Source organism: Coenobita brevimanus, chromosome 14 (genome assembly GCF_032717465.1).
Source record: "Coenobita brevimanus isolate Jiangsu-jjx chromosome 14, ASM3271746v2, whole genome shotgun sequence".
Lineage (NCBI taxonomy): Eukaryota > Metazoa > Arthropoda > Malacostraca > Decapoda > Coenobitidae > Coenobita > Coenobita brevimanus.
The window spans coordinates 16,803,492-16,826,386 of record NC_136967.1 but is presented as its reverse complement, the minus strand read 5'-3'; the positions used below and the strand labels follow the sequence as shown (position 1 = coordinate 16,826,386).

The window sequence follows — 22,895 nt, the reverse complement described above, 5'->3', positions numbered from 1 at the left end:
CTGGAGAATTGGGTACCCTAGGGGTTAAGTAGTTGTATTCAGGATGTTTAACTATGTGATTATTCATTTCAAATTCAATTACTTTACCAAGAGATGTGGTAGCTATTGGTGTGTAATCAGAGGGGTCAGAGGAACTTGCTTTCTTCAGAATTGGGTGGATATTAGTTTCTTTCCAAGAATTAGGGAATGAAGGAGCACCTATGCATAGTCCGAATAATTTAGCTTAAATAGAAGCAAGTTCTAGGGAGCACTTTTTCAAAACAATTGGAGGAATTCTATCTGGGCCTGGAGTTTTATTGGTTGATAAATTGTCTAGGATGGATTTTAAGTGTCTGGTCTGTATATTAAGTGGAGTAATTTTGGGAGAATCAAGTTCTAGTACTGGAACATTGTGGTTGGCTTCCTCTAACGTAGAATTTCTGGCAAAGGCACTGGCAAGGATATTCGCTTTGCCACGTGGGTCATTTGTAATGTTACTATCTCAAGATTTTAGTGGGGGAATGGGTGATGACTTGTTAAAGTTATTATTGAAAGAATTGAGAGTTGACCAGAATATTCAATTGTCATTAGGACTGTTTAGTAGTTTGGATGCTTGGTTTTGAAGAAAGTTTGATTTAGGAAGACTTATTGCTGTTTTTGCATGGTTTCTAGCAATTTTAAATTGACTGTTTCAGATGTTTTTTATTTTAAGTGAGAGTTATATGCTAATGACTTTCGGGCCATTACTGTCGCACAGTTGCTATCAAACCATTTTGGGGAGTCCGATCTTTTGGTGAACTGTTGACTTGGTATGAACAGTTCCATACCAGTTTGTTTTAAGTCGTTAATGTGGGAGGGGGTAGAAGTGATGACAGTAGAGAAGAAAGACTGCCATCGATTGTCAGAAAGGTAATTTTGTAAGTAGACATAGCCGATGGTTGTACAGTGAGTCCTTGATATACGAAAAGGATAGAGACCAAAAAAAAAATTTAATAATGTGAAATTTTTTTATATCGGAATGATTTTCCCCATTGAAATATACATAGAAAAGGGGGGATGCATTCCAGGATCCCATTGGACCCCCCACTTAAACTTTACCCCTCCTATTTTGAAGTATGCAATACATGTATACAATACTATACTATTGTACAAACATTAAAAAATAAAACATACAACTAATTACTGTGGTATTAGTACTGTAGTATTAGATGGTGGAAGGCCAAAAGCTCTCCCAATCTGTAAGACTTCCTGCCCCTTCTCGTGGCATCTTGTTATTTCCAATTTCCTCTCCAGAGTGAGAGTACGATGCTGTTTCTTCCTTGCAGCTGGTCCCCGGATGCTGGAGATGATGCATGGCGCTTGGGAGGCACGGTGAAAATATGAAAAGGTGAAGAACAGCAAAAAACAGCGTAACGTACAGCGAAGCTGAGAGGAGAAGACGGATGTGACGACTGAGAAGCGTGCAAAAATGTGTTTACCAGAGAGGGGTTAGTTCGTTTTCTCGCTGGAAGTGAGCGCAGCGCTGTGCAGCACACCCATTTTGAATTTTTTTTATTTCCTCCCGTATCGCTTTTCGTACCATCGAGACAGAGGCTTTTCATATTGTGGAATTTGTCCTACATTCGCTTCGTACCATCGAAAATTCGTACTTTGAGTTTTCGTATACCGAGGACTCACTGTAATTATACAGAGAAGGTTATCTGTCCACCAATCTCGATAGTGTGGTCTTAAGTACTTGTAGGGAGATAGGGCAATTGATTATGGATCGTTAAGCTCAGCCAGAATAAAGTAGTGAGATGTAGTGTCAACGAGGTGAGTTACAGCACCCTTGGGTTACTAAGTTTCTTGCACACAGTTAATAAGAATGAGTTACAGTTTAGCAGAGCGTGACCCTAATGTCAGACCTTCTCACTAGCCCTTCTCTCCCCCTTCTTTCTCTAACCCCTTCTCACTGTATCTGACTCTCGTGTTAATGGTCCTACTCTCCAACCCCTTCTTCTCTGACATTATATACAGCGTTGGGAGGATGTGTATGGCAAATTTTCTATCACGTGGACTAACGGACTAGGGCTGGTTACTCCACGTGTTTGGATACGTCATGAAATTCTTGTTCGTCTGGCCTACGAGGAAGTTCAAGATACATCATATGGTTAAGAATTCTTGATGGTCTGGGACAACAAGGATTGTGGATATACATTATGTGAATTGACATTCCTGGTTCGTCTAGGGAAGGGGATGTGTTCTTTAACTCTTCCTGGAGGACTTAGATATAACTACCTGTTCTACATATTGTTACCTATAGCTGTATACAGTAGTTACATATAGTATTGTGTTATACTATGCCTACATATCGCTCGGTCGCACGAAACTGGCGTACCATTGACAGTAAATAGTCATAACATATTAATGGATACTAGAGACACATTACAATCAGTTTGTAAGTGAAATACATAATATTGTGAAGGTTACATAATTAGGATAATGTAGTTATAAAATTGTACATGTAGTAATATTAAATAATACAGTGACAAGTCCATTATAGTCAGTTATACAATATATATGAGAAGGACTTGCTGTATATATATATATATATATATACTGTATATATACACACACTCAATCCTCGTAAATCGCGTGTTCATAAATCCCGGATTTGTAATCACGGCTAGGTGGCCGTCAGACTGCCGCCAACCTTAAATCACTGTTAAGTCAAGAAAATCGCTGATCTAGGCACCCAAGTGGGCCTTTTCCGAGGAGAAGTGTAAACCGCTGCATTCAAACTGAAAATCGCAACCCAACAACCAATCACAGCGCGTCCCTGGTGGCATATGTGCATACTAATGCTGCCATGTTGTTGTTGTTCTTGTCCTGCCAGTCTGCACACTACAGACCATCATCGTGGAGTACGAGAGTTACCTGCCTTTTTTGTGCAATTTCCCCCCACCTCCAACCTGCCATGGCTCCTCCTGACCCCCGATGAAGCACTTTAAGCAGTATGGTGTCAAGAAGCTGCCGCAGTTGTTGTACAGTCAACGTTTGGTGCTCATTCGTCGTGTTGAGAGGGGAGAGAAGTTTTCAAAGCTGGCGAAAGAGTTTGGGAAGAACAAGTGCTGAGAGGTTCTAAATTCTTCGCAACACCACCCCACTCCATTCACTTAAGTAATTTTGTCATTGGATTAAGGTGAGATTCCTTAACATGGCTTATTTCTATTTAATATATTGAACTGAATATTCCTAAATTTGTATGTTTGTGTTTGATGGTGCCAAGATAGGTGTAGGTAGGGTGCTGTGAGGGCGGGTTGGCCAAAGTCCAGACCCAAATTAATTTTTCACATAAGAGTTATTATTCATAAATCACGGCAGTGGTCCAGACCCAAATTGCCCCGATTTATGAGGATTGAGTGTATAATATATATATATATATATATATATATATGAATGAGATATGATAGTATAATTAACCCCTTAAGTCTTAATCACATCAATTGATGTGATTTGAGTTTTATGCCAAAATGCCTAATCACATCAATTGACTTGGCCTGTAATAAACTGCAGAGTGCTTGCTCCACCCTGATTATGACGTACATGGCTTCAGGCCAATGAGAACTCACCCCTGATGTGGCGTGAGGGGGGATCAGATCAACCCAGACGGTGGGGGGGCACCCCCCTCTCGGCCGCCTCCATGCCACCCTCTCTCCACTCCCTCATGCCCTCCTTGTCCCCCATCACTCTCCCACCCCTCCACGCAACTGCATCTCTCCTCCCACAACAACCTGCATCCCTTCCCACCCTCTCTTGCCCCTCCTCCCTCCCTGCTAGCCTTGTCTCCCCCCTCAAACCCCACCCAATCTCTCCCTCCTTGTCCCTCACTACCCTTTCAACCCCCAACAGGCCCCCAAGTGTCAGGCCTGATGTACGTACCTGTTTCATATTATTTCTATTTCTTCCCAAATTTTTACACCTCACTCTGTTCATTTCTCACTTCGTACCTACCAGTTTCTATACGTACGTAGTTGGAGAATGCTGTATGTTGTACTACATATGATGCATCTTATTTTTTTATTTTTTTCATTTGCCCTGCCTGTCCAGATTAGCACCTCTGAGTAGTGTCCGTCTGTGTTAGTTTTCGAAAGATTATGAGGCCTTGTAAGGCTACTCCCCGCACCTGTTTCATCTCCCCACACATACGAACACACCTGTTTTCATGGCTGATGTGATAAATACCAATGAAATGGAGAGTTTCCACAGGAGAATTTGGTTGTTGCCGAAACTGTAATGATAAGTGTGATGAAGTTTAATGATAATATGATAAATGTGTAACGAGAAGTTGGGACAGTAAAAAGAGAAATCAGAATCAAATTATTGTTTTTTTTTTTTTTTTCCTTTCTTATTCATGCATTTATAGCATTATTCAGCTTTATTTTGATGTCCTTGATGGTTATAAACGTTTATATGCATCTGTGTTAGTTTTGGAATGACTCTGAGGCCTTGTAGGGCTACTCCTCACACCTGTTTTATCTCCCCACACCTATATACACACCTGTTTTTATGGCTGGTATGACAAATCCCATTGAAATGGAGGGTTTCCACAAGAAAATTTGGTTGTTGCCAAAATTTTTCTCCCCAAGTTCCACCAAGGCCTTGTAGGCCTACTCCCCACACCTACATACACACCTGTTTTCATGGTAGATGTTACAGAACACACTGAAGTGCTTTCTTTTCATGCGAAAAGCTGGTCATTTCCAACCTCCGTACCTATAGGCCTACTCTCCACAGCCTACTTTATCTCCTCACACCTACATACACCTGTTTTCATGGTTGGTGTGACAGAACACTTTGAAATTACCTGTTTCAATAAGAAAAATATGTAGTTAAAAAAATTTTCATGTTTTTTATTGTTTTCGAGGGGTAACTATCATAAACTTTTTTTGAACTTTATGAAAGTCGCCAAAACACTCCAGAATTGCGGTTGTGGGAGGTACCCTGCCTGAAACAATTGCGGTCTTAAGGGGTTAAAGTAAGCCTATATTATGTGTAACCCAAATTTTGTTAATTTATATGTATAAGATATGTACACAATATTTACAGTATTTACTCAGTTTTGTCTCAAGTGTGTTACTCCCAGCTGATGGGATATCCTGGATCATGGTGATCATTATGTGCTTAGCCTGTTCTAGTTTCCAGTCAGTTAATTTATTTAAATCAGCCACTTCCTCTGTGGGGTAATCATGTGAAGAAGGGTGTTTTAATACCGCTTCCAGAGTTCTAAGTGGTCCTGATATCTTCTGTAACATTATTGGTATGTCTTGCAGTATGTCCAAACTAACTTCGGTATATACTTATTATGTCCTGCACTATTGTTGTTGAGGTTGTTGGGGCTATCAGGCACCCCTGTTGGACTACATGTTGAGGATGTAAGTGAGGTGATCCTCTTGATATCAACAGGAATGTGATCCATGGAATTATTCTCCTCATCTTTACCTACCGAAAGAACAACTGTATTAGAGATCTAATCCACTGTTGTTAGCAAGTTATGCTAAGGGTGATGATAGTGATGATGAATAATACAGATATCTTGGCCTGTTTAATCCTGTTACCTATAAAAGGAGTCTAAATCAATTACTAGGTCTTGTAAATGCCTTGTTATGGTGAGATCTGTATTGGTTGCACCTATGTTTGTCTGTTTGGTATGCGACTGCAATTTATTCCGATATGTGTTGAGTGCTTCAGGCTTATTTTCACCTTGCGTACTAGGGTTTTTGATCGTTTCTGGTGTTTTATAGTTACAAGCTAAATATCTTGAGACCTTTTTTAAGTGATCAATATGTGTTTCTTTTTCTTCATCACTCGATAGTGACTTAATCACTACCTTATTGTCTCTTCTCCTGATTACCCTGTATGAGCCTTCAAACTTAGGTGACAGTTTGTTATTTCTAGTGTGAATGGGGTTATAGACAATATCACCTATGCTGATATTTGATTCTTTTGTCTTCTTATTAAATGATTCTGTCATTTTGTCCTTGGTCATAGTTAACTGTCTCTTTACCTTTGTGTGTATTTCTTGAAATTCACGTAAGCGAAGTTTAGGATAATCGCCATAATTTTATATGGGAATTTGCTCGCCCTCTAATGTCTCATAAGGGAGACGTTTGTCTGACCCATAAATGATGAAATGAGGTGTATCTCCTATTGATTTATTAATTGGATAGTTAAGTAATGCTTCAACTCTGGGGATCCAGTCATCCCAACTTCAACTCTGGGGATCCAGTCATCCTAGCTTCAACTCTGGGGATCCAGTCATCCCAGTTTGCGTAATTTTCATTGACAGTGTGCCGTAGTACATCTGATATTATTTTATTCTGTCTTTCCACCAATCCATTGGAAGCTGGATGGTAGGCCAAGATATTAACTTTCTTTATACTATGTTGTTTACATATTTCTTGTAAAATTTTGGAGTTAAATTCACCACCATTGTCGCTTATTAGCAGCTTTGGTGTTGTGAACCTACAGATCACACTATCAGTGAATACCCATGCGACTGTTTCTGTTGTTTTATCCTCAGTTGGAACGAAGATCACGTATCGTAAGAAGTGATCAGTTGCAATGAAGAGATATTGATTGTGATTGGTAGTTACGGGTAATTTAAGTAGATCAACCACAACAGTGTCCCACGGTTGTCTAGGTACAGGATATTGTCCTATAGATGCAGGTGATAACGTGTAACCTTTATGTTTCGCACATGACTCGCATCTGTCTGTGTGATTATGTATGTCTTTGCGTAACGTTGGCCAATAATATGACATGCGGGCCTGCCTGACTGTCCCGTCCCTGCTAGGATGCCTTGCATGTGGACTCTCGTGTATTACCCTTAAAATGTGAAGTATCATTGTACAGTAATCACTCCAATATCCGACATAATAGAGCCATAGGTAGGTCCGGATATTGGTTCTGTCCGGATATTGGGCCCTAGCCTATGGACTTGTACTTATGGACCCTAACTCAGAGAAACACCTATACAACTCCCTCTGGACATGCATAGCACCTATTTAAGACCCAAATCACACCAATAAGGCACATAAATGACTGAAATAAATGCAAAAGAAACATAAAATGAGGGTTTAGAAGTATGTTCATACATTAATAAACATTCTGTTGACTGGCTCCTGGACTGGTACTTATGGACCCTAACCTAGCCTAACTCAGAAAAACACCTTCCTACTGCACATGCATAGCTCCTAACACCCTATTCACACCAATAAAGGACATTAAAGAGTGAAATGAGGTAAGTATAGTATGGAAAAAAGTACAGTATGAAACATTCTGCCTACTTACAGCAAGTCCATGGCCACCTCGATGAATAACCGCCTCCTCTCGGACTCTGACAGTAAGAAGGATTTCCTGAAGCACTTGCAGTACACTGTTCCTGAAGTCTTGCACTGAACTTAGTCAGTCACACACAGAAGTCCGTTCTCTTCACAGTGTGCACTCTTGTCTAACTAATGCTCCATTGTAACTTACTAAGTGTTGCACTTTAACTTTTCCCATTCCTATAATTTTCCAAAGCCAAAACAAACAAGTCTATTTACGTTAAGTTTTTTTTCTATTGAGTCTTTTCTCTCACAACTGTAAATCCTTAACACAACACACTGTTTTTTTCACTGCACAGCACTCTAAATTCCCATGTGGTCTAGTGGAGAAGTTCTTGCTGTTTATTCACTGTCAGAGTCCGAGAGTATCACTAGCAGGCAGCCTAGGGGTGCATCGCTGGGTCGTGGTGATGGCGTACCCACTCCAGACGACTCTGAAGACAGCCGCAAACTCACGTCGAGCGGTGACTCCACCGTGGCTGATGTGCTGGGCTGTGGCTCGGAGCATGAGGGCCTTTCTTGGGGAGGCAACGGAGTGGAGCCAGGGCTGGGCACAGCGGGGGTCACGGGCCTGAAAAAACTGTCAATGGTTGATTGACGTAATGACCGACGATTCTGACGATTGATGATGCGCTGCCTGAAAGCACGCACTTCCTCCACAAGTCCCAAGGGCCCCATCTCCCTGTTGCAGTCCGGGTGTTCCAGGTAGTCTAGGACGAACTCTAGATGTTCCCGGAGTGCGCTCAGCTTGGGGATGGCTGGAGTAGTGTCCTGCTGAGAGGAGTCTGCATCATCGTCGCCTTCATCGTCAGAATCTTCAAGTTCGGTACTGACACCTGCAACCGAAGACGCGATCTCGATATCAAACAACGTCTGATACCCAGGGTCGCCCTCGTCGTCATCCAACCACTCACGAACATCGTCCACATCTACATCGTCGCCGTGCGTACGTAGCCATGCATGGAAGTCATCCACGTCAAATCCTAGAAAATCGTATTCCACATCCATTCCGAGAAGCAGACGAGACCAACCATTTTCCAGAGTCTTCACAGGGACTTCCATGCACTAGCACGGTTGTACAGCGCAGACTTGATGTTGTAGCGGCGAAGGTTTTCCAAAGTTCGCTTGCCTCGTGTGTCCCTTCCCTCCCTGCGCTCATCCTCGTCCTCGAGAACAACCATCACCTCGTGCAGGAACTTCCGACAGTATAGGCGCTTTGTTCCCACGATCACTCCTTGGTCCATTGGTTGGATGAGAGCAGTCATATCAGGTGGCAGAAACATGCACCTAATACGGCCATTTTCAGCAACCAAGTCCTTGTCGCATAGGTGGGCAGGTGCATTGTCGAGGAGAAGGAGGGCCTTTACCTGGTCATGCGGGATTCCCAGTGTCTTCGTCTAGTAATGGATGACCTCCTTGACGAAGTGGCGGTGGAACCAGTCTTTGAAGATCACAGCTGTGAACCATGCCTTCAAAGAATGGTACCAGACGACAGGAAGGACATCCATCACCCCACGAAGGCACCGAGGCTGCTTTGCGCGGCCAACAACAACAGGCTTAAGCCGGTGCATGCCATTAGCATTGGCACAACACAAGGCAGATATCTGTTCCTTGGAGAGCTTGCGGTCAGGTACACGCTTCTCCGTCTCCTCGGCTAGAGTGTTCGTTGGCAGCGAGCGATAGAATAGGCCAGTTTCGTCTGCGTTGTAGACTTGACCGAGAGTGAGGCCCTCCCTGTCAATCAATCCCTCCACTTTGTGCGGAAACTCATGAACTCCATCCTCGTTAGCGTCCAATGATTCGCCATGTGCTTTACGGTTGGTAAGGCCATGCCGTAACTTGAACACAAAGAGCCAACCCTCGGATGCCTTGAAGTCTAGGGCATCTTGAAGCCTGGCGAATTTCTCAGCAGCAGCCTTCAGCTCCGTTCCACGTACCATCACACCAGCAGCACGTTGTTGTTGATACCAAATCAACGTGGATCGGTCAATTTCTGCAAAGTTGGGGGTAAACATCACCTTCCTTTCCACGTTGCATTTGCTTCTCGACAAGAAGTCAGCCGTGTACTGCATGAGTTTGTCTCGGGATCTCTTGATATCGAACAAAGTAGACTGGGCCAGGTTAAACTCGCGGAGAATGCGGGAAGAAGACCACCTCGCATCTGTTTTCTCCAATATCTCCCGCTTCTTCTCCAGAGTCAACACCACTCTCTTCCTTTTCTCAGGTGGCGGGGCCATCATCACACACGCTAAGAGGAGGCCCGAGAGCAGCAGGAGGCCCTGCAGCAGGTAAAGCACCACCACAAAAGCGATCACGTGGGCAGCCATAACGACGAGTGTGCACTCGCGACGAGAGACAGGCGGAAAGTGGGGAGGATGCAGCGGCGCTCTATCGGACGTCGGAGGAATGACGCACCACAACAATGCTCTCCCGCACCACGCGCAGTAAGTTTAAAGTACGGGCGGGGAAAATTCGTTTTTTTTTTAATAATTTTTTGGGGTTTTTGGACCATTTTGGGAATATTGGATCCCCGGACGAATATGTCCGGGTAGAGGGTTGTTCGGATATTGGGCGTCTGGATATTAGATTGATTACTGTATACTAGGAATAACTTAACTGCCTAATACTTTTTCAGTGATTTGTTTGTCCTGGATTTACCCTAGGTTTTCCCTTAATTCACGCGAACTTTTTTCACGCGATTTCGGTTATCCACAAATTTTTCGTACAATAATTAAAACAAAATTATAGTATTCAAAACAAGTAATTTCAATATACAAGAGAAATAATAAAATGTAAAACATGCCTACCTGCTGCCCGTGTGCACACATATATGTATGTGTGTGTGTGTGTGGGAGCCTGGGAGGTCGGTCTACCACGCACCACACAGTCAGTTTGAATCTGACGGTCGAGTCATGCGTGACTCGAGACCGAGAATCGTTATTTGTGGCTTATTTTTCTGCCTTCCAGTGATTGCTTGCCTTGTCTGCCAACTTGGGGCCTAATTGTAGTGCTAGTGATGCATGTGGTAACACACCAAAGTGGGCTGGTAAAGTGGTGTCACTGACAAAGTTAAAGTGTTGGACAAACTTCAGGGTGGAATGTCGGCGACAATTCTCCGTTAGGACGATTCCCTGTCATTTATTTACTTACCAGTTTTTTTAGCAAGTACAGTACACTAGGTTTTTACTTATATGAGTTATAAAATCCCTCTGAAAATTAGTTATTAAAGTTTTAATTAATCAAAAATAAGTATATTAATAGAATGACGGGGAATTGTCCATGTTTTGACGGTGAATTGACTTGATGGTGAATTGTCTCAGAACCGTATGTTTGGAGTGAGTCAACTGTTCATACAATAAAGAAGGAGAACGTAGCATACGGGAGACAGTGAGGGCTAGTGCACCAGACTGTGCTAAAGTGTCTCCACCTACGCCTGTGAATTGTCTTGGAACTGCATGTTTGGGGTGAATGAGTCAACTGTTCATACAATAAAGAAGGCAGAATGTAGCATACGGGAGGCAGTGAGGGCTAGTGCACCAGACTGCTGAAGTGTCTCCACCCACACCTGTGCATGTCAGGTTTCAGTTTTAAATTTCTTACATTTTTGTTGTTTTTAATACTTTATGCTAGTTTATAAGGTGTAAGTAGTCCATAAACAGTATTATTCAGATGTGATATACGTATAGACATGCGTAATTATGTGCACACAAGGGCAGAACATATACGCGAATTTACCACATACGCGAAGGGTCTGGAAACCAACCCTCGCGTGAATTAAGGGCTTACCTGTATAAGGCATTGTTTACCAGTGTGAATTGTTTAAGTGGTACATGTAACTTGGGTAATGGTACATCATCGCCTGACTCGAGATGATATACAGTAATCCCTCTAATATCCGTCATTCCTCAGACGTCCGCTAGGGCGCCCATGCATCCTCCCCACTTTCCGCCTGTCTCTCGTTGTAAGTGTACGCTCGTCTTCATGGCTGCCCACGTTCTCGCATTTGTGGTGGTGCCTTACCTGCTGCAGGCACTCCTGCTTCTCTCATGCCTCTCCTTCATGTGTGTGATGATGGCCCCGCCGCCTGAGAAGAGGAAGAGAGTGGTGTTGACTCTGGAGAAGAAGAGGGAGATATTGGAGAAAGTAGATGCGGGGTGGTCTTCTTCCCGCATCCTCCGCGAGTTCATCCTGGCCTGATCTACTTTGTTTGATATTAAGAGATCCCGAGACAAACTCATGCAGTACACGGCTGACTTCTCGTCGAGAAGCAGACGCAACGTGGAGAGGAAGGTGATGTTTACTCCCAAGTTTGCTGAAGTAGTCCTCTCCACGTTGATTTGGTATCAACAGCAACGTGCTGCTGGTGCGATGGTACATGGCATGGAGCCGAAGGCTGCTCCTGAGAAGTTCGCCAGGCTTCACGACGCGCTAGACTTCAAGGCATCCGAGGGTTGGCTCTTCGCATTCAAGTTACGACATGGCCCTACCAACCGTAAAGCTCATGACGAAGCTTTGGACCCTAACGAGGATGGAGTTGACGAGTTTCGGCACAAGGTGAAGGGCTTGATCGACAGGGAGGGCCTCACTCTCGGTCAAGTCTACAACGCTGACGAAACTGGTCTATTCTATAGCTCTTCGCCAACGAACACTCTAGCCGAGGAGACGGAGAAGCGTGTACCTGGCCGCAAGCTCTGGAAGCAACGGATATCTGCTTTGTGTTGTGCCAATGCTAACGGCATGCACCGACTTAAGCCTGTTATTGTTGGCCGTGCAAAGCAGCCTCGGTGTCTTCGTGGGGTGATGGATGTCCTTCCTGTCATCTGGTACCATTCTTTGAAGGCATGGTTTACAGCCCAGATCTTCAAAGACTGGTTCCACCGCCACTTCATCAAAGAGGTCATACATTACCAGACAAGGACACTGGGAATCCCACGTGGCCAGGTAAAGGCCCTCCTTCTCCTCGACAATGCACCTGCCCACCCGTGAGACAAGGACTTGGTGGCTGAGAATGGCCGGATTAGGTGCATGTTTCTGCCACCTAATACGACTGGTCTCATCCAACCAATGGACCAAGGAGTGATCGTGCCAACAAAGCTCCTATACCAAACGAAGTTCCTGGACGAGGTGATGGTTGTTCTCGAGGACGAGGATGAGCGCAGGGAGGGACGGGACACGCGAGGCCAGTGGACTTTGGGAAACCTTCGCCGCAACATCATCAAGTCTGCAATGTACAACTGGGCCAGTGCATGGAAGGAAGTCCCTGTCAAGACTCTAGAAAATGGTTGGTCTCGTCTGCTTCTCGGAACGGATGTGGAGTACGATTTCCTAGGTTTTGACATGGATGACTTCCATGCACGTCTACATACGCATGGCGACGATGTTGATGTGGACGATGTGCGTGAGTGGTTGGATGACGATGAGAGCGATCCTGGGTATCAGACCTTGTCTGATATCGAGATCACATCTTCAGTTGCAGGTGTCAGTACCCAGCTTGAAGATTCCGACGAGGATGGTGACGATGATGCGGACTCCTCTCAGCATGACACAACTCCAGCCATCCCCAAGCTAAGCGCATTCCGGGAACACCTAGAGTTCGTTCTTGACTACCTGGAACACCCGGACTGCGACAGGGAGATGGGGCCCTTGGGACTTGTGGAGGAAGTGCATGCTTTCAGGCAGCGCATCATCAATCGTCAGAATCATCGTTCCTTGCGTCAATCAGTGATTGACAGTTTTTTCAGGCCCGTGACCCCCGGTGTGCCCAGACCTGGCTCCACTCCGTTGCCTCCCCAAGACATGCCCTCATGCTCTGAGCCACAGCCCAGCACATCAGCCACGATGGAGTCACCGCTCAACGTGAGTTTGCGGCTGTCTTCAGAGTCGTCTGCAGTGGGTACGCCATCACCACGACCCAGCGACGCACCCCTATGTCACCTGCCAGTGATACTCTCAGACTCTGACAGTGAATAGACACCAAGAGCTTCTCCACTAGACCACACAGGACTTTACAGTGTTGTGCAGTGAAAAAAACAGTGCATTATGTTAAGGATTTACAGTTGTGAGTGAAAAGACAATTTTTGAAGTAAACTTAACGTAAATAGACTTGTGTGTTTTTGCTTTGAAAATGGTTATAAGAGTGGAAAAAGTTAAAGTGCAGAGTGCAACACTTATTAAATTACAATGGAGCATAAGTTAGACAAGAGTGCTCACTGTGAAGAGAATGGACTTCTGAGTGGAATGACTATGTTCAGTGCAAGAGTTCATGAACAGTGTACTGCAAGTGCTTCAGGAAATCCTTTTTACTGTCAGAGTCCGAGAGGAGGCGGTTATTCATTGAGATGGCCATGGACTTGCTGTAAGCAGGCAGAATGTTTCATACTGTACTCTACTGTATTTTCCATACTATACCTACCTCAAACACCTCATTTCACTCTTTTATGTCCCTTATTGGTGTGAATATGCTGTGTCTTAGGTGCTATGCATGTGCAGTAGGAAGGTGTTTTTCTGAGTTAGACTAGGTTAGGGTCCATAACTACCAGTCCAGGAGCCAGGGACTTGTACGTACCCAGAATGTTGAATATTGTATGAACCTACCTCAAAAACATCATTTTATGCTTCTTTTGCATTTATTTCAGTCTTTTATGTGCCTTATTGGTGTGATTTGGGTCTTAAATAGGTGCTATGCATGTCCAGAGGGAGTTGTATAGGTGTTTCTCTGAGTTAGGGTCCATAAGTACAAGTCCATAAGCTGGGGCCCAATATCCAGATAGTACCACTATCCAGTCCTGCCTATGGCTCTATTATGTCGGATATTGGAGGATCACTACTTTAGACCATACTGGGTCTCGTCTTTGTGCCTGTGAAATTTCTTGATTTGAGGGGATTGTTTCATCATTGTTGGCGAGTGATTCCCATGGAGTTATTGTAGCAACATTGGGTAACGGATTTCGTGATATGGCATCTGCTGCTAAATTTACCTTACCTTTTATGTAGTGAATGTTTACATTGTAATTCTGGATTTTACATTTCCATCGTCCTCTCCTCCTAGAGAGGAGCTTTTCTTAGAACATGCCCATGAGAGACTTGTGGTCTGTGTATAGGTGAATTTCGTATCCGTACGGGAGGTCACAAGATTTCTGTAGAGCAAATACTACTGCTAGGCGCATGTAAGTCTGTTGTACAGTAATTTTTCTTTGCTCCTTTTATTTGTCTACTGGCAAAGCAGTGGGTTGATATTTTCCTTGTTTATGCTCTTGCATCAGTACAGCACGTTAACCTTTGAGGGAAGCATCTGTGCAAATTATGAATGGTTTTGTGTAATTAAGATAGGCAAGGCATGGTGCACATGTAAGGTTATCTTTTAATTCATGAAATGCTAGTTTTGTTCCTCTTCCCACTGGAATACAGAATCCTTTTTCAGTTGAATGAATAGCAGTTGTGCTATATGAGAGAACTGGTTAATAAAGGAGCGGTAATATCCCGCAAGCCCCCCAAATTGTCTTTCTTCATCTGTATTTGTTGGTTTTGGAAAATTCCTTACCGTGTGTATTTTGTCCTCTGACATGTGAATATCTTGGTCATCTAGTCTGTGGCCTAAGAATTTTATTTCCTTAAAGCAAAATTTGCACTAGACAGCTTAATTTTTAAGCCAGCATCAGCAAACTTTTATAGGAGCTGGTCTAGTTTCTGTAGATGTTCGTATATCATCTAGATAGACAAGTATTCCTTTTCCCAGCATTCCAGACAATACATAATTCATCAGTCTTTGGATAGTGCCTGGTGTTGTCTTCAATCCCATAGGCATTCGTTTGTATTGGTAGTGCCCTGTATTCATGGAGAAAACAGTGTATTTGCGTGATTCTTGCTCGAGGCTATTTTGGTAATAGCCATTGAGCAAATTGATTGTGGAAAATACATTATTTTCTGGTCCAATATTTTGTAAGACGTCACTTGACAGTGGCATAGGAAACCTGTCAAGGATTGTGTGGTGATTTAATTTGTGGTAATCTACTACCACACACATTTTTCCATTTCATTTGGGCACAAAAAATAATGGGGCATTCCACGGGGAGACAGATGGTTCAATAATACCTAGTTTTAACATTTCCTCAACATACTGTTTTGCCAGGGTGTGTTGAGAATGCGCGACCCTATAAGCCAGTATATATACTGGTTGTGTGTCTGGGTGTATGTTAATCTTGTGCGTAATCAAGTTAGCACACCCTAATTGTTCTCCAGGTAATGCTACCGTTTGTCTGTGTTTCATTAATAGATCTAAGAGATCTTTGTCTACGTTGAACTGACCTGAGTGAATCAAATTCTCCTTTTATGCACTCTCTGTCTGATGAGTTGACTCTGCTTGACGCCGCTGCTACTGTCACTTCGCGTATAGGAGCTGGGCAAATTTCTAACCTACAAATATAGGTTCCATTCTTAATCTTATCTTCATTCATGGTGTTAGCTAAAATGACATTCGTCTCACTCTTGTCACTCATCTAGCACAGGGCACTCTCTATCAAAAAGCCATTTATTCTAACTGTCTCTTCTAATGCAGTGACATTACAATTTCTCAATTTACTATTAATCGTAACTTGCATGAGTGATTTTGGTGGTAAATTTATATCATAATTAATGCTGGCTGGGTAAGTGGATGAGTCACATTTGCACTGTGAGTGAGTGAGTCATGAGTGGGGTTTGGGTTGTGGCAGCTGGTCTATGCGCTCATTTTCTTTGAGAAGTTGTGCATCGGACTCCCTCATTTTGGTTTTGTGTGTAATCGTTCTTGTGACACTAGTTTTCCCATAATTGCTGGTTGTATTATCATAAGATGAAATTTCCTCTATGAATTCGCTGTCATAATGAATTCCATTGAAATGTGGCATCAATATTATATTTTGTGTTCTCATTGTGTTAAGTCCAAGCAGCATATCTTCTCCAATTGATAATTTTTCTACTACATAAAAGGTGGTAGTGAATGATTTTGTGGTGTCTGTGAAATTCATGTTTAACTCTGTCATACCAATAACTGGTATTTCTTTACCATCCACTGTGTATAAATTTAAGTCTGAGTTTTCCAAAAACATCACTTTTCTTCTATTTCTAAAAATTCTTGCTAACTCATCTTGCATTATTAAATTCACTGGTGAGCCAGAATCCAAAAATAATGAAATCTCTTCCTCCTCACATAAAGCAGAGACCAAAATGCATTCATTTCCAAAGAGACTTCCTGTGTTGACTATTTGTTTATTTGGGTGTGTTATGTGTTGTCGTCTTTTGTGCTGGTACGATCTTCCCCCAACACATAGATGGGTAACAATTTTTCTATCATTAAGCAATCTGAGGTCCAATGACTGGAGGACCTATGATATCTGCAAAATGCCTCAAAGCCTTTTGCCTATCTTCGTTCTTTTTAATGTAACACTCCAATTTTGTGTGACCAGGCTTTGCACAGTAATAACAGAGAGTGTTACTTGAGTTCGACCTATGAGGTGATCATCCATTTGCTTGTCTTTGTGCCAATCGATGTCTACTGGGACTTTGGCCAGGCTTTTGTACCAGCCCTGTTACCTGGTGTCCTTGAGCTAACCTGACTTTGTACTTGTTTCTGAATTAGTCGAGATTGTCTCTGGTTCTTGCCAGGACTTGACTTATTTATCTCTGCTACGATTTCTGACACTTTGATCCCTGTCCTGTTTGCCTGTGATGTGTCAGTCACACCAGCTTTATTGCAGTTTAATTCCACCTCATAAATAAATTCAAGTAAACTCATCCCTGGATTATGTGGGATAGTTTTTGAAATTTGTTATATCCTGTTAGGAAATTGGCATGGAGGTGATATATAGGCAATGATGTCAACGACATGCACTGTTGATATATTACCATCCCCTGTGACCCAGTCTGAGTTTTCTAGGGTAGATAAAAGGGTCTTAATGGTGGAAATATCTGCTGTAATCTCTCCTAGATCTGAGCCTGAGTGTGTTTACGTAAGTAGGTCTACAATTTTGTGTAATTCTAGGATTGTACCACCAAGAAAATTCTTTCCTCTCGAGAATTTCTTAAGGAATTCTGTCTTAAACTGCCCAAATGTTGAAGCTCCCAACAGCTTGTCTGACTGTAGCAGATTGCCCGCTGGGCATTGTTCTTGGTTTATTCTGGCTGAAAGAACAGCTATTTTTCCTTTCTCATCTGTAATGTGTCTCCTAATGAAATACTGCTGACATTGTTCAATAAGTGTGTTTATGTCAATCTTATCTCTTTCCGTACCAGAGAATTTTGGCAGTTCATTGTCTTCATGACAAATATACACTGGAAGTGGAGTATTACTGGAATTTTGTGGAGAAGGTACTGCACTAGTACTTGCTTCATCTACATTAGCCATCTTTACTGTGTTTTTCTCGCAATTGTCATTTACAGGCAATTTATATGTTTTTCCTGATCTTAATACTCTATGGTCTAAGTTATAGTAAAATGGAAGCAAATTTGTATAAAGTTCACTCACTCTGCATCTGAAATTTCTGACCAAGTGTCATCGTCACTTACTTCAGTGTAAATTGCATCTGTTTGCTGTTCTTTATCTAGAGTGTGTTTTGTTTCCTGAGTCTGGTTTTCTGCTTGTTCTTGTGCTTCTGATGGTGTTTCGGAATTTATATTTTGTTGATCATTTTCTGGTGTTTGTGTAAGGGTATTTGTCAATGTTGATCCTTTGGGCACTAATTGTGGAACTTTACTTAGCATAATGGGATTACGCAGTGAATCATATTTTACTTTTCTCTTGATTGCTTATAAAATTAAAATTATAAAACACATATGTAAGTGTAAATTGTGTCATTGTCTTTCACTGTGTAGTTTGTAATATTTATGATGATGGATATATATATATATATATATATATATACATATATATAACAGTGCTCGTCAGAAGTATCGAGCGCCCTGCGTCGCCCCTATGAAACAAACCTCTCAACATTGGAAAAACATATAAATAATGCATTTTATTTACCTTTAATGCTTGGTAGGGTATCCTTTACACTTCTTCATGGACCTGAGACGTCGTGGAAGTGAAAGGGTGAGGTTCCTGAGGTGCTGGAGTGGTATTTTTTCCCAGGAGTCACGAATGGCTGCCTCCAGCTTAGTCAGAGAGCTCACATCCTTCCCTTGGAGATTCTTCTTTACGAGGTACCAGAGGTTATCTATCTGGTTGAGGTCTGGGCTGTTGCCTGGCCAGTCTTTCATGAATGATACCTCGCAGTCACGAAGCCAACTGGTGACCGATTTGGCTTTATGAGCAGGTGCACCGTCCTGCTGAAAGACTCGTGCACCTGTGAGCTCGAAGGACTCAGGTAAATGATCGCAAAGAAGCTCCAGATAAACGTCCTGATTCACTCTGTAGTTCTTGGGAAGCACAACAAGCTTCCCTAAACCTTTCCCAGAGAAATAGCCCCATACCATGAGTGAATCAGGGTGTTTAACTGTGCTCTCCACGTAACGGGGGTCAAGCGGGTCACTACCTTTGAGCTGGTACACACGCGCTTCTCGATTACAGGTAACATTAAACGTTGCCTCATCAGACCACAACACTGACAACCATTGGTCCTCACCCCAGTTAAGGTACAGGTACTTGTTAGCAAAGGCAAGCCTACGAAGTCGCTGGTAACGTGTAAGAAGAGGCTTTCTCATAGGCCTGTGACTTATGTAACTAAGTTCATGGACTCTTTGAGATACCATGCACACAGAAACCTCACCAAACACTTCCAGGTTGCTCTCCTTAATTTTCCTTGCACTCATACGAGGATTAGACTCCACTGCACATTTTAAAACATTAACAGACCTCGGGGAAGTTTTCCAGGGCCTACCAGACCGTGATTTCTTTGTTGGAACATCACCACTATTTTCCACTCAAAAACAGGCGCACCACCTATGCACTGTCGATCGAGCCACACCAACCAATTCGCTAATTTCCTTCGTGGGGTGGCCTGCCTCCTTTAGAGCAATGATCTGTGATATGATTTCACGGGTAGGGGCCATAACAAAGTGGCAAAAACCAAAACACTGCGGGACACTAGGTAAAAAATGGTGCAAGGACAGAGGGAGGCGCGGCGGAGTTCCTCTCTTTCACGCAGCCCGTAGGCAACTAAGGCGGGAGCCAACCAGCGCGCAGTAAGGCCTCAAGCTGCCATGACGTCATGTTAGCAGCCCAAACATCTGGCTTAATTTTTAGTACCAAAAATGGGTGATTCTTTTTTTGCCAAAAGTATTGCGCGCCCTGCCATAGGCGCTCGATACTTCTGACAAGCACTGTAATTGCTTGGTTTGTAAACTAAGTGATAGTATTTTATGGATAGTTATGTAAGTGGTGAAGTGTTAACTAATACAACCTTGGTTAGAATAAATCAACTCACTAGAATAGCAGTGGAGATACAGTTGTGGTGTTTGTTGATTACATCTGGGGTCAAGACACTCACTCTCCTCTTCCTGGTGGTGGAGGTCAGATGTCCCATACGTCACTTAGGGTTTGGTTGAGGTAGGTCAGGTCCTGGTATGACAGCATCAGGTGTAGGATGGCAGGTTGGTGTTGTCAGGCACTCGGACTGATTGATGGGTTATGAATCTTAGCAAATGATGACAATGCTGACCTCCTGCCTCACTGTGGTAGTAAATTAATGGTGATCATTCCATTATCAGCATTAGCAATTCCTTTCATGAAGGCCTGATACTGAGCTCTAGTATTGTCTAACTGTAGTATTATTACATCAGTATGTTCTGTGATCACAGAGAGGTGTTGGAATAGTGTATTGTTACCTTCTAGTGCATTTACTTTCTCCACAATTCCTAGAGTTGATGCTTCTGCCTTCCTTAGGTTCTTTACAATCGTCAGCATTAAGGTGTTCTGAGTATCAGCTAACTTATGCTGGTATGAGAGTATTTGTGCTATTTTGTTAAATTTGTTATTTATTTCCTTTAGATCATTTTCTGTAGCTAGTCCAAAAATGTTGCCTAAAATTGCTCCCGAACAAACCGGGTCCGTTACGTGTATTTGTGATATAGTTTCTTGTCTCAATCAATGTAAGTAGACATAGCCGAGGGGTGTAATTATACAGAGAAGGTTATCTGTTCACCAATCTCTATAGTGTGGTCTTAAGTACTTGTAGGGAGATAGGGCAATCAATTATGGATCGTTAAGCTCAGCCAGAATAAAGTAGTGAGATGTAATGTCAACGAGGTGAGTTACAGCACTCTTGGATTACTAAGTTTCTTGCACACAGTTAATAAGAATGAGTTACAGTTTAGCAGAGAGTGACCCTAACGTCAGACCTTCTCACTAGCCCTTCTCTTCCCTTTCTCTTTCTAACTCCTTCTCATTGTATCTGACCTTCGTGTTAACAGTCCTACTCTCCAACCCCTTCTTCTCTGACATTATATACAGCCTGGGGAGGATGTGTATGGTAAATTTCCTATTACATGGACTAACTGACTAGGGCTGGTTACTCCACGTGTGTGGATACGTCATGAAATTCTTGTTTGTCTGGCCTACGAGGAAGTTTGAAATACATCATATGGTTAAGAATTCTTGATGGTCTGGGACAACAAGGATTGTGGATATACATTATGTGAATTGACATTCCTGGTTCATCTAGGCAAGGGGATGTGTTCTTTAACTCTTCCTGGAGGACTCCGACATAACTGCCTGTTCTACATATTGTTACCTCTAGCTATATATAATTGTTACATATAGTATTTTGTTATATTATGCCTACAATTTCTAAGCCCATTCCAGTCTTCCTTGTCAAAGTGCCATTGGGTCACCCTGACAGGTTCAGAACGGAGAGGTTTGGGGGAGCTGACTACTGTTGAAATTGTGATAGGAGGATCCGTGTGGTGACAGTACTTCTATCCTGTATTGATCTGGATTATTTGTCAGGAATAGATCCAAGAGATAGGCATTATGGTCAGGATTACCTGGTATTCTGGTTGGTTGCCTTACCACCTGCATGAGATTAAATGATTCTGCAAACAGCTCACATTCTGGACCAGTATCGACAGTCCTGACAGAATGCAATGGTGAGTAACAAGAATATAGATTACGTACTACTGTGCTGTACTCTTACTTCATATCCATTTCATTTTCATTTTGTGTACTAATCTAGATTCAAAACTAATTTTCACTGCACTTGCTGTTATTTCATTGTCTGTTCAACTTTATATTTTGCATACGATACAGTGGGGGCGGCTGGCTTTGTATCTCATGAGGGGTTTATGTTTAATTCTTGAAGAGTATTCATGGTTTTACCTATTCACAGTATTTTTGGTAACCTAATCCCTCTGAATATTGAGGGTGACTATACATACTTCTTCTAGAGTGAAAGTACAGCAATTCATTATAACTCATATGAAGCATTGATGCAGTTTCTTGTGGTTAGTCTTTTATCATTCTACATGCTCATTCTGATATGTCTACAGCGTGTGCACTCCTCCGAGGATGAAGTAGATGGAAGTGATCGTGAGGATGATGACGATCTCTGCCAAGGTGGTGGACGAGGTGAAAGTGGGGTTGGGGCCACCCTGCGGACCCCCCTTAGAGAGTTGACAGGCCACACCAGTGTAGTAATGGCTGCAGACTGGCTGCCTGGGGGTGACCAAGCTATCACTGCAGCCTGGGACCGCACTGCCAACCTCTATGACACTCACACTGGGGACCTCCTGTCTCAGCTGATAGGTCATGACCAAGAACTAACTCACTGTGCCTCTCACCCAACACAACGCCTTGTAGTCACTGCCAGTAAAGATACAACTTTCAGGCTGTGGGACTTTCGGGAGACCATACACTCTGTCTCTGTCTTTCAAGGACACACCGAGTGAGTGTTTGTATACTGAATAGTTAATACTTGCATCATGAGTTTGTGTGTGTGTGTGTGTGTGTGTGTGTGTGTGTGTGTGTGTGTTCTAACCTAATTGTATCTTTACAGGAATGAGTCATGGTCATACTGTCCTGTGTATTAAACCATTTTTATCATACATATCCTTAATTTTATGAATAGTTTTCGCACACACTATTTCATTCGGTAGTGCATTCCACTGGTTAATTGCCCTATTTGGGAAACTGAATTTCCTTACACCTTTATCACCTCTCCTTTTATGTACCGGGTAGTTTATTTTGCAGTGTCCTTTTGCTGATGCTTCCCCATAGGTTATATATTCATTTATGTCCATTTTCTATTTCACTGAGATGTATTTGTATAGCATTATCATGTCTCCTTTTTTCCCTCTCTCCTGTAGTGATGGCAGATTCAGGTTGTCCAGTCTTTCTTCATAGCTTAAGTCCCTTTATCTTGGTACCCATCTTGTAGCTGCCCTTTGTACTTTTTCAATCTTTTCTATGTGTTTTTTGAGATGAGGATTCCAGACTACTAATGCATAGGCCAGGGTTGGTCTAATGAATGATGTTATTATCTTTCTCAGCATGTCATTTATAGAGGTGAATGATATTTTCATATTAGCAAGCAGTGTATACATGTTATGTACCTTCTCACTGATGTGGTCAGGTGGAAATAG

General features: G+C 42.7%; 1 protein-coding gene across 3 annotated transcripts in view; it reads left to right on the top strand.

Annotated features, from left to right (window-relative positions):
- LOC145417504 (WD repeat-containing protein 37-like) overlaps positions 1-22,895 on the top strand; it is a 390,073-nt gene that overhangs the window by 263,055 nt on the left and 104,123 nt on the right. For all 3 annotated transcript variants that reach the window (XM_080286217.1, XM_080286214.1, XM_080286212.1), the window contains exon 7: positions 21,804-22,198. In XM_080286217.1, the coding sequence (XP_080142343.1) occupies positions 21,804-22,198 (395 nt within the window). The remainder of the gene's footprint in view (positions 1-21,803; positions 22,199-22,895) is intronic.